This window comes from Monodelphis domestica, chromosome 6 (assembly GCF_027887165.1).
Source record: "Monodelphis domestica isolate mMonDom1 chromosome 6, mMonDom1.pri, whole genome shotgun sequence".
Classification (NCBI taxonomy): Eukaryota; Metazoa; Chordata; class Mammalia; order Didelphimorphia; family Didelphidae; genus Monodelphis; species Monodelphis domestica.
The window spans coordinates 188,553,359-188,570,163 of record NC_077232.1 but is presented as its reverse complement, the minus strand read 5'-3'; the positions used below and the strand labels follow the sequence as shown (position 1 = coordinate 188,570,163).

The window sequence follows — 16,805 nt, the reverse complement described above, 5'->3', positions numbered from 1 at the left end:
TTTTCTATCCAAAGAATTTTTAATTAGCAAAAAACTCAAACATTCAAAAGTCTTAGTCCTCACCTTCAAAAATATTATGGAATTTAATTGACCATGTACTAGGGCACAAAATCATTGCAAACAAGCTCAAAAGGGCAGAAATAATAAATGCAACCTTCTCAGACCATAATGCAATAAAAATAATAATTAGTAAGGGTACATGGAGAGATAAATCAAAAATTAATTGGAAATTAAACAATATGGTTTTCCAAAACTAGCTAAAGAACAAATCGTAGAAACAATTAATAACTTCATTGAAGAAAATAACAATGGTGAGACATCCTTTCAAAATCTATGGGATGCAGCCAAAGCAGTACTCAGGGGGAAATTTATATCCTTGAGTTCATATATAAACAAATTAAGAAGGGCAGAGGTCAATGAATTGGGCATGCAAATTAAAAAACTAGAAAGTGAACAAATTAAAAATCCTCAGATGAAGACTTAATTAGAGATCCTAAAACTCAAAGGAGAAATTAATAAAATTGAAAGTCAAAGAACTATTGATTTAATAAATAAGACTAGAAGCTGGTACTTTGAAAAAACAAATAAAATTGACAAAGTACTAGTCAGTCTAATTAAAAAAGATTTGAGCTTAGGTCTTTCCTGACACCAAGCCACTGAAAATCATTTTAAAAATCTACTCTCCAGATTAAGAAAAAGGCCTATTTTTTTTTTCAAAAACTCTTGCTTACCTGAGCTGATAATGTCTCTAGTTTTCGTTTCTTTGCATGCAATGCTTTGCTTGGAAAAGCCCAGAAATAATTAGATGTCCCAATCCTCTCAGAGTCCACCATGCCATCATCAACTAGGCTTTGAAGGACTTCCTTCACTGACATAGCAGCTACCCAAAAGAAAAACAGTGTTATAAACTGAAATTACAATCACACAAAGGTAACACAAAAATGAAAATTTCCAATAATAGCACTTAAGGCATAAAGGGTTAAAATGCCCTTGGGAAGAGATGTATCTCTCAATATTCTTTTTAACCTTCTTAGGATCTGGACTTTGTACAAGAGAACCTAGGGCCTCAAAGCTTTCAGAGTATACCAGGGAGAGTCTAAACCAAGTCAGTTTGCTTTTATTTGTATTTAACACAAAGAATGATGATACTACAAATGTCTGATTTTCATGAGAGAAAGCATGGTCCAGTGGACAGGAGTCAGGAGGAACTAAATTCAAATCCAGCCCCTCATGCATGCTGACTGTGTGACCTTGGCAAGTCATTTAACTCCTAGGCATTTCCCTAAGGCTGTAAATTACAGAAGCACTAATCCAGGGAGTCTTTACCATGGGAGTCAACATTTCTCAAAACTTGCACTGGCCTGTCTGATTTCTGGGTTTGCTAGTTTTACAAACTGAAGTAAAGAAAAGCCAATAGACAGGAGATTAACCTAAGCATCTTAAGAGTCAACAGGTTTCCTATTCAGGTATGCTGATGGGACTCATCCATTTTTACAAATGATTTTGAAAACAAAATGTTCAAATAAAATACAATGAAATGCTGATTTTCAAGCTTGTATGTAATGTAAATGTAAACTGACAATATAAAACACCGTGTCTCTCACAATTAGTCCAGTGGATCAGTAATCTCATCTATGTGGAACCTCCTCCATATAGTCTATGCAGATTGTGACCAAACTATACTCACTCATCCTGAGATATCTTTTGTCCATGTCTGCCCTTAAGCTTCACCATGGAGGCTCCCTAATAGGCTGGGACCATCTTTGTTTTCTCCTGACACTGTGGAACTTCTGTACAAGCAGGGCACTCAGGCTGTTCATTGTGTCATCAGTGAAAAAATGTATTATTGTGCAGCTGACTTCATTTTTTCTAACTTTGAAAAGAATTTAGTCACTGAATCAAGTTACTTATTTAATTGATCAGAGAATTAAGTTTCACTAGTGTATAATGATTTAATTAAAAAACATACTTATTGGGGCAGTCTTAACTGCCAATCAGTGGATTGAGAGCCAGAGCTGGAGATAGGAGGTTCTGGGTTCAAATATGACATGAGACACTTCCTAGTTGTTACCCTGGGCAAGTCATTTAACTCCAATTGCCTATTCCTTACAACTCTTCTGCCTTGGAATCAATATTTAGTATCAATTCTAAAACCAAAGGTAAGAGTTTTTTTAAAAAGAGAAAAGACATAATTATTAAAATATTAAGAGGCAGCTAACTGGCATAGTCTAGGCATGGGTCAAGAAGACCAGCCTCAGAGTTACTGGCTGTGTCACCTTGGATAAGTCACTTAATTTATTTGCCTCAGTTTCCACAACTGTAAAATTGGGGATAATAATAGTCCCTACCTTACAAGGTTGTTGGAAGAATCAAAAGAAGTATTTATGAAGCACTAAGGAGAATATTTAGCATATAATATGTGCTTTATAAATACTTGCTATTATTGTTTTGTAAAGATCAAATGAATTAAAACTTGCAAAATGCTTTACAAACTAAAAGTGCTACATAAATGCTAGCTATTATTAATCAGCATATGCTACAGAACTAAATTTTGCTCTATAAATTTTGGAGACCAAAATTGTCAGTCATCAAGCTCTGGATATCTTCTGCTAAATTATGTTTAATTAGGAGGTAGTTTTGTATAACAGGCAGCATACAGGACTCCTATTCAGAAGACCTGAGTGAACATCAACACTCTAGAGTTCTCGCGTTGATATGCCTTAGTCTCTGCTTCCTTAAAATTGGGATAATAATAGCTAGAGAATCTACCTCAAAGACTGTTTGGGAGGTTTAAAGAAGATAAAGGAATTTTAAAAATACTTTAAAAATCTGGCCAAAATGGCTGTCTGAACAAAAGACAAGACCATCAAGGTCCTATAAATCAATCCCAGCGAACCCCTTAAAACCACACTAGGCTGCAAATTGATGAAGTGAACAAGAAACTATAAGAAGTGAATTTTCCCATCCCAAAACTGCACAAAAAGTCAGCCAGTGGCCCATGAGCAGCAGGAAAGGAGGTCTTAAAGTAGCAAAGCTTGAATTAGAACAACCAGCCTATGTGGCTCTGCAACCAGAGGAAGCAGGAATGGAAGACTTCCCTAAGAAAGTTCCAGGATAGTCAGAAAACCAAATGGCTTCAGCACTCAGGCCAAGAGCTTTGAGGTTTCTAACATTTTGTCCTGGGATGCTAGAGAGGATTCTAGAGCTCTGAACCTCAAAGATGCAAAAGGAGAGATGAAAGTTAGCTCAACAACTAGCTCTCCCAGGGAGAGACTAAGTAAGGTTTGAACTTACCCAAAAGGCTGAAGGAGGCAGAAGGCCTCAGTTGAGCAAGAAAGGTTATAAAGGAATAAATCAAAAAGAAACATTCACCAATATCAACAATTATTTCAAAACTAGAGACTATACTACCCAAAGGGGAAAAGTCTATAACAACTTCAAGCTTAAACTCAAATTAAAAAAAAAATTTTTTACAAGGTCTATATGAATATCTAGAACAAATAAAGCAAGAAATAAAAAATGAAATAAGATCTCTGGAAGAAAGAATTGGAAGGACAATAAATTACTTAGAAAAGAAAGCAATAAACCTTAACAAAGAAATAGATTCCCAGAAAACTATAAAAGAAAAAATATAAGAAATGTGAGAACAAAATCTATAGACTGAAAAAATAGATTAAAATGGTATTTGATAAAAGAAACAAGTGAACTGGAGATGTCAAAGAACTAAAATTCATGAATCAATGAGCTCCCTGATTTTAAAAAAAGGCCTATATATGATATTTCAAGAAATCACAAATGAAAAATGCCCAGATCTATTAGGATCAGAGAGCAAAGTAATGATTGGGGAAAAAAAATCCACTGGTCATTTCCTGGAACAAATCCTCAAAGGAAAATTCCCAGGAATGACATAGCCAAAATCCAGAATCCTTATGCATACACAACCTGAAAGAAGCAATTCGAGGATCAAGGAAATAAAGTTAGGAATACATAAGACTTGGCAATCTCAAATATAAAAGAGAAATCTTATAATACAATATTCTAAAAGGCAAAAGTTATGTTTATCACCAAGAAGAACTTAACCAATAATGCTGAGTAAAATCCTCCAGGAAAAAGAAAAAGATCTTAAATAGAAAAAAGGACTTTCAAGTATTTCTAATGAAAAGTCCAAAGTTAAATAGGAACTTTGAAAAATGAATATGAGTACAGAGAAACCTAGAAAGGTAAATTAATTAGGAGAATTAAAAGGAGCTATGCCATGATAGAGAGCTAACAGTCTATTAAGGAACAAAGAAACAGACAATTGTCTAAGGCCAGATTTGAACTCGGGTCCCCCTGATTCCATGCACAGTGCTCTATCCATTGAACCCTACTTGCCCCTAACAGCTATATCCTTGCATAAATCATACAGAAAGGACAACAACAAAAAGTTGTTCTTGAGGACAAATGCTGGGGCACAAAGAAATGAACCAAATCTGTAGCTGAAAGGTCTAAAGATATCATTTCATTGAAAAGCAAAGATGTCAGTTTTGAAATAGTTTGAAAATTGGAATTCAAGTGCAAAACTGTCATTTTCAAATGTTTCATGCAAATTATAGATATTAATTTTACTGTGCATTTTTTATTACCATCATTATCTCCATTTCCTTTGGGAATTTATTTGATCTTCTCTATACCAACTGTCAAGAAAACTAGCTTTGCTGTAATGGGCAGAAAGACAGCTCTAGCTTCCTAAAGACCAAGGTTTAATCTTGTCTCTCATATGTGGTGGGTATGCACAGTCCTGACATATGTGTAACTAGGGACAAGCCACTCAAACTTTCCATGCTAGGGATTATAGCCCCCAGAAGTGAGAGTAGAATCCAACAAAATCAGAGCCATCAACTAGGAATCACAAAGCATGTAGCCAGCTCTCCAGCATAAGAAAAGCAAACTTTTTCCCTTCCCCAAATACCAGATGTCCTGCCAAGAAAATTACTGATGTGGGAGTACTGCGAGAAGAACATACAATATTGGGTCATACATTGATATGCTGACATGTGATTATTATCCTATAGAAAACACTGCTTAGAACCACTAAGGCAATCAATATCCATTGTTTCTGTCTTGCAAATCGTTACTAAAAATTGTTCCTGCAAAAGGCTTACCTAATCCCTTAGCCTATGTCATTTTCCCTAGAAATTGTGCACCCCAATTCAATGAACTTTGTCACGACCCAGCAAGAGGATGTCTGCGTGTCTAATCTGTCAGTCTGGCAGTTTGGCCCACATACAATTCCAACGTCATTTTTCTCATCCAGGTTCGATGACCCACAAATAATTCATGGAGGACTTGACAAGAGGTCTCTGTCTGTCTATGTGTTGTGTAATTTGAATCTGTTACCCTAAAAACTACGATCCCCAGCAAAACTATGATTCCCAGCACCCTACTCTCTTCCTGTCATTTTGTGCGGATGTAGACAGGAGATAAATTCAGTGGAGTTCCTTCTCTCGGGCTCTTTCCTTCCTATGGCAGCTTTGGTGGAGTGAGCTTTTTGAGCAGTAGAAAACTTAGTCACATGGTTCTATTTTGTTAGATAATAAACTTTATAAAAATAATAATTGAAGTATTGCAAATTAATTTAAATCTTACAGTGTTACAGAAGAGCTTCAGACCTATAGCAATAGGTTCTCCTCTAGGGAGATTCCCATATGGATAGAATGACAAATATGAGCCAATAAAATGACAATGATAATAGTAATAGCTAGGCTATGATATTGCTTTAAAATTTGCAAAATGGGGGGCAGCTAGGTGGTTCAGAGGATTGAGAGCCAGGTCTAGAGACAGGAGATCCTGGATTCAAATCTGGCCTCAGATACTTCCTAGCTGTGTGACCCTGGGCAAGTCACTTAACCTCCATTGCCTAGGCCTTACTGCTCTTCTGCCTTGGAACCAATACCTAGTATTCTAAGACATAGGTAAGGGTTTTTAAAAATAAATTAAATTAAATTAAATTTGCAAAATGCTTTACCTATTTTATTATTTATACTCACAAGCTTGTGAGGTAGACAGTATTATGCCGATTTTAGATTAGTTAACTGAGACTCAGAGAGGTCAAGATCATCTAGCTAGTCAGTATCAAGAGACAGAGGATTTAAACATAAGATTGTTGACTCCTAGCCTAATACCCTGTATTACATGCCCCCTTAGTATAAGAGGAAACAAATATAGTAACATATAGCAGAAAAGAAAAAGGCCAGTGTATCAAAAAATAACACCAAGATACAACAGTAACCATGACTTTTTAAAGATACAAAAATATATAAAGTAATGGTAATACTTACTAATTCCTTTCTCTTTGGGGGCAATCTTCTCCATATCTTTCAACTGAAATACATCTTTCTGTTTAAATTAAAAGCATATATTTTTTTTTTACCTATGAATTTGTTTATTTATAGTATTTGTTTATTAAATGTGGTTAATCAAATAATTCTAATTCAATAATGAAAATTTTATTAAGTATAACAAGTAAATTTGTATTAATAAAATAATTATAGATAATTAAATGTATTGAATAGGAAAGCATTTATTTATTAAAGATTGATACTATTTTCTAGGCACTGAAGCTATAAATGTAGCAAATGAAATAATTTCTATTTACAAGGATCTTATATTCTAGCACTAAATTCATTTTCTGATAATTCATATGACTTTAGTTTAGTCCATTTCCCTCATTTTACATATACAAAAACTGAGACCAACAGACACGCCCTAATTTGATCAAAGTCACAGGGAAATAAATGGCAAAGACAGAAATTGAAGCCAAGTTCAATCAAAGCATTAATTAGGTACTTACTGTGTGACACACACAAGTGTCTTTGTGCACAAAAACGCACAAAGACAATCATCATCCTTGGTTACCAAGAGACTACTACTACTACTACTGTGTGACAGGGAAAGCACAACAGGCTCCCCTGACCTCAAGATACTCACATTCTAATGGAGGAAATGATATACAAATGTGACATACACAAACCAGACACATACAGAGTAAGCTGAAGATAATCTGGAGGGAGGAGATAGGATTGAGGGAGGCCAGGAAAGGCTCCAGCCCATTTCATTTTCTGGGATAGTATATGGCAGGCTAGAGAAGAATGTGCAGGCTGATCAAATTTCTTGAGAGATCAAAAGATTAAGAATATCTATAAAGTTGATATAGATGGAAGATATACACTGAATTTTTCTTTGCCTTTTCATAGATTGTCAAAGATCATCACGATTTTAGTTAGTTCAGGCCTATGTGGGAGGATTGTAAAACATAGGAAGTAGGAGAATAAGTAATTTGTCCACATCCAATGAATAGATGATTTCAAGAAGAAAAAAAGGCTCAGAGAAATCATAAACATTTGCCAAATGATGCCTGCTATTCAGGAAGCTTGCCAGGTTTGGTCTGAAAGATTTGGCTCCTTACTACCTATATGACTTTGGGAAGTCTGGGTCTAAGTATGCTCACCTGTAAATTTATGACCTTTAAAATCCCTTCTAGCTCTAAAGTGATGACGATCCCATATACAAATCTGTTATTAACATTACTAAGAATTACCTGAAAGCTTTAGGGAAAGAGGCTTTGGCAGAAAGTGCAGAGATGTATAATTCCCAGCATGGGAGAACTTCCTGGGGGCCTGAGAGGTCAGGCAATTTGCCTATTGTCTTACAGTTAGTATGCCCAAGAGACAGTATGACAACTCAGGTTTTCCTGCCTCCGAGGTCAGCCTTCTCATGGACTATACCATCCTCCCTCTCCCTACCTTACTTCCTACTTTGCCAACAGGAAATCTAATGAAAATAATAAAAATGCAAAGAAAATTTACTTACCGTCTCAAAAAAGATTTCCATCATTCGAGTTCTCTTCTCTTCTGCACTCAATCCTTTTTTCTTCGACTAAAAAAAACAACAAATTTGTTTTGAGATAATCTGCCAAGTAACCTTTTATGAAGTTTTATACATTTTTGTACATATGCTAATAGGAATATATGACACTCTTCTTGTCAGTTATGGTCGAGATACGGTCAGGCAGTTGATAAACATTCAATAAATGTCTATTATGAGCACCCAATATACTATGTGCCAAGCAACTGTGCTGACTACAAAGGGATAAATGTGAAGAAAGGCAAAAGATGAGTCTCTGCTCTCAAGAAACCCACAATTTCCAGGGGAAGAGGACTTGCAAACAACTATGGACAAACAGGATATATAGAGGATAAATAGAAATTAATCAACAATGAGAAGGCTCAAGAGGGATTGGAAAATATTTCCTGTCTGTTAAAGGGATTTCCTTAATCTCTCTCTCTCTGTCTCTTTAAGAGGCAGGAACAGACAGATTTCTAAGTAAGAACAGGAGAGCTGACAGAAGTCTATGTGGGAACACTGAAGATTCCATTACCTAGGAGATGAGGAGGTTAAAGAAAGAGACAGCTGAGAGTTTGGAGGCCTCTGGACCTGGAGGGAGGAGGTCAGTCTTAGTCTCTCAGTCAAGAGTCACTACTGACAGTTTTTACTACTGACAGTTGGGATAGAGAAACGGATTTAAGGAGTTCATAGATGATGAATGTTTATTTATTTGTATATGTAAGGAGTTAGTGAATAAATATCTAGATAGAGTAGATAGATTAGGCATGGCCTGGACAGGTAGAAGAACCTGTCCTTGAAGATAGATAGAGTAGGATTTTTTTTAGAAATTTTAGTTAGGAGGATTAGGAATTTAGGTATAGTCATAAGATATGGGAGTAATAATCTCTCCTCCTTTCTATTTTCTATTTGTACTTCTTCTCAAATTAAACTAAGTGTTTTTATCAAATTGCTCTACTCACTTTTGTCAAACTCCTACCAATTAACTTTTTTACAAGCCTGGCAAGCCACTACGAGTTTGATTAATTTGTTAATCTTCTGTTCCTCACTTTTTTACTATCCTACTTTTCGAAAATGGGCAAAAAGTGTAGGAAATTTTTAGACAATTAACCATGGTGCCAGATATCATGGTACATGTAGTAAAGGAGGAGGTTCCAACCTATCTCAAACAACTCCCGTTCCCAGGGAACTTTACTGAGATGTTACATCTCAATTTTAGATTATCTCCGGTTATTACCGTTTCTGGGATTATTCTTTCAGTCAGGATTACTTCAAGGATACCAACTTTATAAAATATTTTGTCTAATTCTCTCTAGTAAAAGAAACAGCCAAAAGATAGCTTAATGGAGACTAGAGTTGCATATCTTAAAGATTGTATCTCTCAAATCACCGAAACTATTTCTCAACTGAATGAAACTCTCTTTTTTTTTTTTTACCAACCTGTCTCTCCTACTGTTTCTACTTCTTCCACCAAGGCAGCTAAAGCAAAAACCCAAAAGAAAGAAGATACAAACATACTCTCCCCTAAAGAAAAGTACAAAACTTTAATCTCCCCCAAAAGCTAGTTAATATAAGATGTCAAAGACCATTTATCTCGAGGGATTTAAGCAGAGCACCCCTTCTTTTGAGGAGGAGCCCATAGATGGTATCAAAAAGCTGGAAAACCTATGTCAACAATTTGATCTAAACTGAACTGATTTCGAGGAATTGTTAACAAAAAGGATAAAGTTATCATGTTTATTAATAATGAGGCCAGGGGAAGGGGGACAATTTGCTGGCCAATGACTGAGCCCAAATGGGATTTTAATGATGAATATGACTAAGCCCAATTGTGCCAACCTAGGGAGGCTGAACACAAATCAATGAGATCATTAACTGATAGACCAGGAACTGCGACAAAATTTGAGGAATTAAAATGAGAGATTGGAGAAAATCCTTCACAGTTCATGAACAAACTTGTAGAACTGGGAGGAAGATGTATAGACCTAGATTTGATCAGAGAAGGAGATATTAGACAATTGAGAAGGCAGTTTGTGAAAAATTGTTACAGGGTGGTCAAGGACTATTTTAAAAACAGTTGTCCTAAATGACTGAATATGGACCTTAATGAATTAAGAGTGGCAGTATTTGTGTATAATGGGCATGAAAGGAAAGATGACAATGATAGTGATTTAGTGGTGGCATTATGAAAGGAGATAAAAGTAGTAAAGGGAAAACTTGAAAAAAGAGATACAAATTATGGGGTAGCTATGGCTCCATTGTGAGAATCTACAAACCAAAGACCAAGTTACTTATGTGGAAAAAGGGGACACCTAATGTTAAATTGCAGAAGCTGGACTCTGTAAAAGTTAAATTTAGTTTCTCTACTAAAAGTATTATATTTTTAGAGGTTTATTAAAGATTATTAGAATTAAGAAATAAAGAAATACAAAATAAGAAAAGTACGTGCAATCTACTCACTACATCTTGCCTGCCTGGTAGAGAGACGCGTGTGCTTAGAAGCGGAAGCAGAGAGACTAAGCAGGCGGTACAGTCTGTTTAAATACAAATGCTGATCTCGCACTCAGGTGAGGACACAGGTGAGACTATAGGGCATTCTGGGAAGTGCCAAGGACTTCTGGGGATTGAAGTCTGGGGTTCAAATCTCCATTTTTACAACTCAAATATTCGATAATTTTAGAAATAATGCTGGGAACTTTAGGAACAACTATTCTAGGAACAACAACTATTTTAGAAATAATAACAACAGAAACAATTTCAGAAATAACAATTATGGATATTGTAGGAATGATAGAACCAATAATCAAAATGAGGCAAATGACATGTTACAATATATACAAAATGGGGCATGTCCACATAAGTCAAAATGCAAATCTTCCTAAACGAGAGGAATCTCAGAGTGGTGCACACTGACCTTTATGAAGGTTTGAGAGGGGAGAAAGGACTCTGGAATCAAAGATTGAAATATCTGATTTTCCAAATACTGATATAATTACACCACTCATCCCAGTCCATTCTCCCTGATAGCAGTGAACCACATGTAACAATGAAAGTAGGAAATATATTACACAATTGTCTTCTAGGTACTGGGACATCAAGATCTGTGCTGATGAGTACACTTGATTCTAACTGTAATTTTATTGGCTCTGTTAATGTAGGGGTGTCTGGAGCACCTCTGACAGTCCCAAAGCTTTCACCATGAATGGTGTCTGTAGGACCTTTATCCATGGAACATTTGTTCCTTCTAATGCCTAACTCCCTTATGAATTTGTTGGGGAAAGATCTTTTGTGTAAATTAAGAGCTACAATAATATGTACTCAAGATGGTGATATAGAACCCCAGACTTCAATCCCCAGAAGTCCTTGGCACTTCCCAGAATGCCCTATAATCTCACCTGAGATACCCACCTGGGCTGAGAACAAAATGGATATTTAAACTGACTGTACCGCCTACTTGCACTCACTCTGCTTCTACTTCTAAGCACATGTGTCTCTCTCTACCAGGCAGGCAAAATGTAGTGAGTAGGTTACACGTGCTTTTCTTATTTTGTATTTCTTTATTTCTTATTTCTAATAATCTTTAATAAACCTCTAAAAATATAATACTTTTAGTAGAGAAACTAATTTAAATGTTACAGATATTACATTAGAAATACCTGAAGAATCTCTAAATGTGTTCCCTGTACTCTTTCTAGATAGTCAGGAGATGGATAAAACTCCCATCTTTAAAATACCAACAGATATACCTGAATCTCTCTGAGCTACATCTTCTACCAATGTAAGCCTACTTAAATTAGCCATTCTGTTAAAAATTAGAACAAGAGGTGGCCCACCTCTGTCCATTACTCAATATCCATTATCAAAAGAAGCAATCAAGAGAATTATCCCAGTGATGTATTATTTGATCAAACAAAATAATAATCCCTTGCAAATCAGAATACAATACACCTATCATGTCTATTAAAAACCTAAATTAGATGAAAGTGGAAAACCTTTTTATTGATTTGTTCAAGATTTAAGGGCTATTAATAATCATGTTATCAAAGGACACCTGTTGTTCCAAGTCCATCAATTATTATTTCCTCTATTCCTAGCACTGCTAAATATTTCACAGTAGTAGCTTTGTGTTCTGCCTTTTTTTTTCCAATATCCATCCATGAAAATTCCCAAAACATATTTGCATTCACCTGGAAAGGGTCTCAAAATATGTGGTATTGTCTGCCTCAAGGTTACTTAGAAAGTCCAACTTTATGTTCCCAAATTTTGACATAAGATTTGGCAAATATGGAGTTTAAGGAGAGCCATTTAATACACTTTGTGGATTATTTGCTCTTGGCCTCACCAAATACCACAGGATACAAAGAATATTGCAAACATCTCCTGTTGGAATTCAATAAGAGAGGACACAAGATCTCAAAGTCAAAAGTTCTGTGGTGTCTCCCAAAAGTGGAGTGGTTAAGATTTGTTTTAGCTGAAGATGCCCGTTTCATTACCCCTAACGTATTGAAGATACCCCAAAATCAAGTGCCCCATCCACTAAAAGACAATTGAGAGCAATTTTGGGAACAGGGTTTTGCAAGCAATGGATTCCTTGCAAACCCCTTATAGCATTGACAAAAGATGCAGTCACTGAACCACTTAGGTTGGATGTAGAACACCTAGCAATGCTTACTAAATTAAAACAGGCTATCCTATCTGTCCCTGCTCTAGGCATCCCAGATTACCAAAAAACATTCACTCTGCATGTACACGAACCAAGAGGAGTAGCTACAAGTGTTTTAACACAAGCTTTAGGACCTACTCAACATCCAATTGCATATTATTCAGCTCAACTAAACCAATAGCTTCTGGAGCACCACCATGTCTTAGAGGTGTAGCTGCAACAGCTTTGCTAATAACAAAATCCATGAATTTAGCATTTGGATGCCCACTAATGATAATGTGTTTTCATGAAGGTGAAGCATTATTGCTAAGGCATAGAACACAGGCATTATCTGACCCAAAGACTTAGAAGATACGAAATAACTTTATTAGGCAATGAAAACATCACTTTAAAATGCTATACAACACTGAACCCTGCTACCTTGCTTCCAGATTTACCAACAACAGTAGAACCATTGCATAGTTATAAATCCTTATGGCAGATATGTTACAAATGGCAGAAAAACTCAATGAAAATCTCCTAGACATTCCTTTGGAAAATGCAGGTCTAGTTGTGTTTAAAGATAGTTCTTTCTTTACGGAAGATAGTATACATTACACTGGAGCATCTATAGTCACAGAATTTGCCTCTCTGTGGTAAGCTTCACTACTATCAAATATAAGTGCTCAAGGTACAGAATTTATAGAGTTGATACAAGCCTGTGTAATTGCAAGAGACAAGAAAGCACCCATCTACACTGATTCAAGATATGTCTTCAGAATATGTCACGCTGTTGGTATCCTTTGGCTTCAAAGGGGATTTTTAACCATCAGCTGGCAAACTACTGCAAATGCTAAAGTTATCAATGAGGTTCTTTTGGCTCTCCAACTATCTGAAACTCTGGCTGTTATTCATAGTTCTTATACAAGTGAAACTGATTCTGTTTCAAGAGGACACCACCGGGCAGATTCTGCTGCTAAACTCACTGATATAGAAAGCCCTGAATTGATCTTAAATTTGGCAATTATCAATGACTAATATTTAGCCCTTGCATATAGTGAAAAAGGAATTTAAAAATGGGAACAAAATTTCAAGGCAAAACAGGTTAGTGGTGTATGGATGGCATCTGAAGGAAAACCAATACTCCCTAGAACCTTTTAATCATAAAATCTGTCAATTCATCCATAAAAACAGTCATTTTGGAACCCAAGGCATTATAGACTCTGTGAAAAAAGTATGGATAGCTCCTAACATAACTAACATCACCTCTAAAGTGTGTACAACCTGCAAAACCTGCCAAGAATATAACCAGCATATCTTTTGCAGAAAAGATTTTGGTAGATGTCTTTTGGCTTACACACCTTTTGAACACCTCCAAATTGATTTCATTATAATGCCAAAGGCTGGACATTACAAATTTTGCTTAGTTATAATAGACCAGCTAACCAGAGGGCCAGAAGCATTTCCAACAGCTAGAGTAAAAGTGTTGTTTGTTGCCAAAATACTTTTAAAGAGAAATCATACCTCGTTTTGGTCTGTTAGTAAGGATTGATTCAGACAGGGGAACATATTTTACTGATTTGGTTTTGTCGCAAATATACTCATGTTTAGGAATAACACCAAAGTTTCATGTACCATACCACCCACAGAGCTTAGGGCAAGTCAAAAGAATGAACAGAGAATTGAAAACTGTGCACTGAGACTCATTTAAAATGGTCTGAAGCTCTACATTTAGCATTATTCTACCTTTGAAGCAGGCCAAGGGGAGATCTACATATCTCACCATTTGAGATGCTGTTTGGTTATCCAACAATACATGCTAAACAGTTTAACCCTGTGTATACATCATTGCTAAGAGGAGATTCTACTATTGCCTCATATATATGAGATCTGCAAATTAAGATATAAGAACTTCAGGAATCAGGAGCCGTGGTGCAAATTGTACATATAGACTTTTCTCTTCATGATTTAAATCCTGGAGACACAATATATGTAAAGAACTTCAAGCACAGAGGAGCAACTCAGCCAGCCTGGGAAGGTCCATTACAAGTATTTTTAACAACGCTAAAGAAGATCAAAATAGAAGAAAAGACAATGAAGATCCATTGCTCTCATGCAAAAAAAGTACCTCCTGTCAGAAATAATTGACTGCATATATCAATGACTTTGAACAAATAAACTATATATGTATTTAATAAAAGGTTTGATTTTCTTGTATTTAAAGGTTTGATTTTTGAAACTGAAAGAGTAATATCTAATAGGTAAGTGTATAATTTATGTTATTATATAGGATTTCTGTATGATTATTATTAATATACTTTTATGGGATTATAGAAAAAGTTAAAATAACTTAATAATACGTAAATGATAAAGTATTACAAAGTGTTGTAAGTATTGAACAACACCTGCCTCGGAAGGGATATTATATTTATATAAAATTCTTGGATATAGATATTATATTTATATAATATTCTTATATATAATGTCCATTTTTTATACACAGTAATTATGAGTTCAATTTAGATTATTATCTTTAGGTTCTTATTTCTGTATAGTCAGGACTGTGTTATTCTGCAACAAATTGTATTTGTAATTGTATATAATTTGAGACTTGTATGTTGCAAGATCTTTCTTTCTTTCTTTCTTTCTTTCTTTCTTTCTTTCTTTCTTTCTTTCTTTCTCTCCTTCTCCTAGTTTCTAATCCAGAGTATAAGATAGCTTTGTTTGAAAGATCCAATGGGGAGATTGGTCTCCCAAAGAATCTCAGGGGGGTTCCGTTAAAGGGATTTTCTTAATCTTGCTCTCTCTCTCTCTGTCTTTTTAAGAGGCAGGAACAGACATATTTCTAAGTAAGAACAGGAGAGCTGACAGGAGTCTATGTGGGAACACTGAAGATTCCATTATCTAGGAGATGAGGAGGTTAAAGAGACAGCTGAGAGTTCAGAGGCTTTAACCTCTGAACCTGGAGGGAGAAGGAGGTCAGTCTTGGTCTCTCTCAGTCAAGAGTCACTACTGACAGTTTTTACTACTGACAGTTGGGATAGAGAAATAGATTTAAGAAGTTCATAGGTGATGAATGTTTATTAGTATAGGTAGATAGTTAGTAGATAAATTTCTAGATAGAGTAGGTAGATTAGGCCTGGCCTGGATGGGCAGAAGAACCTATCCTTGAAGATAGAGTAGAGTTTTTTAGAAATTTTAGTTAGGATTGGAATTTAGGTAGTCATTAAGGTATTAGAGTAATAATCTCTCTTTCCTCCTTTCTATCTGTACTTCTTAAATTAAACTGTATTATCAAATTGCTCTACTCACTAGTTGAAGCTTTATAGAATCCAGGGAAGTAAGAAAGGGGAGAATTCCAGGCATTGAGGATAGCCAATGAAAATACACAGTGTTTGGGGCAGCTAGGTGGCACAGGGCATAGTGTACCAGGCCTGGGACTAGAAGGACCTGGGTTCACATCTGGCCTCAGTCACTTCCTATCTGTGTGATCATGGGCAAGAAGTGGGCTTTGTAAGAATTGGGGAGAGACCCTGAAAGAGAATCTTACAGGCTGAGGGATAGACTGACCTAGAGGGCAGGGAAGAAGAACTGAGGATGCTGGGAGAAGAGGAGCTGAGAGGGTTCTAAACCAACAGTCTGGTCTTCCAACTTTGGAAGCAGAGGGAGAGGAATGTATTCTGAGAGTTAGAGAGAGATTCCTGATGCCAGGAAGACAAGGAAGCTGATTTCATCTTGCTACATACCTGTTTCCAGCTTGACATCCTCTACAATTCCCTCACCATTAAACTCCTGCTATTCAAGACTGACCAAGAGTCAGTGGGATTCTGAGGCAAGGGATATCCACCCTTTCTCTAGGGTCTCTTCCCTTTACATCATTCCCAGATAGTAAAACAAAGATTTAGCTTAAATTATATAAAGTTAGGAGATAAGGATCAGGGTGTTTGGGGCCAAAAGGCTGTGAGGCATCAACCCTCTGGCTAAGGACCTTGGGTTTCAAAACATCTGTTGATATTAGCTGTTAGGGCTCCCTTAATCCCTCCTTCCTGCTTCCTGACCCCTCCTGCTTTCATTCCCCATTCCTTTCAAAATAAATTGTCAGTTACTGTCAGTTAGAAATTGGTTAGAGGTTTCTTGAAGGATAAAGGTTGGGCACAAGTCCAAAGGGTGAAACCTTTGTTTCATCTGTGACAAGCAAAAAGCCAGCTTGCCTATGGAGTTATAGAAAAGGGTCTCACAACAAAGATCCTTACTCCAGAAAAGGACTGGCTGGGACATC

The 16,805-nt window shown here is 36.1% G+C and overlaps 1 protein-coding gene across 3 annotated transcripts in view; it reads right to left on the bottom strand.

Moving 5' to 3' along the window:
• The window catches only part of MND1 (meiotic nuclear divisions 1), a 144,913-nt gene that overhangs the window by 109,140 nt on the left and 18,968 nt on the right, over positions 1-16,805 (bottom strand). For all 3 annotated transcript variants that reach the window (XM_056802778.1, XM_001375843.4, XM_056802779.1), the window contains exons 2-4: positions 7,852-7,917; positions 6,321-6,378; positions 732-880 (exon numbers count right to left, since the gene is read on the bottom strand). In XM_056802778.1, the coding sequence (XP_056658756.1) occupies positions 732-880; positions 6,321-6,378; positions 7,852-7,875 (231 nt within the window). In that variant the 5' untranslated portion in view covers positions 7,876-7,917. The remainder of the gene's footprint in view (positions 1-731; positions 881-6,320; positions 6,379-7,851; positions 7,918-16,805) is intronic.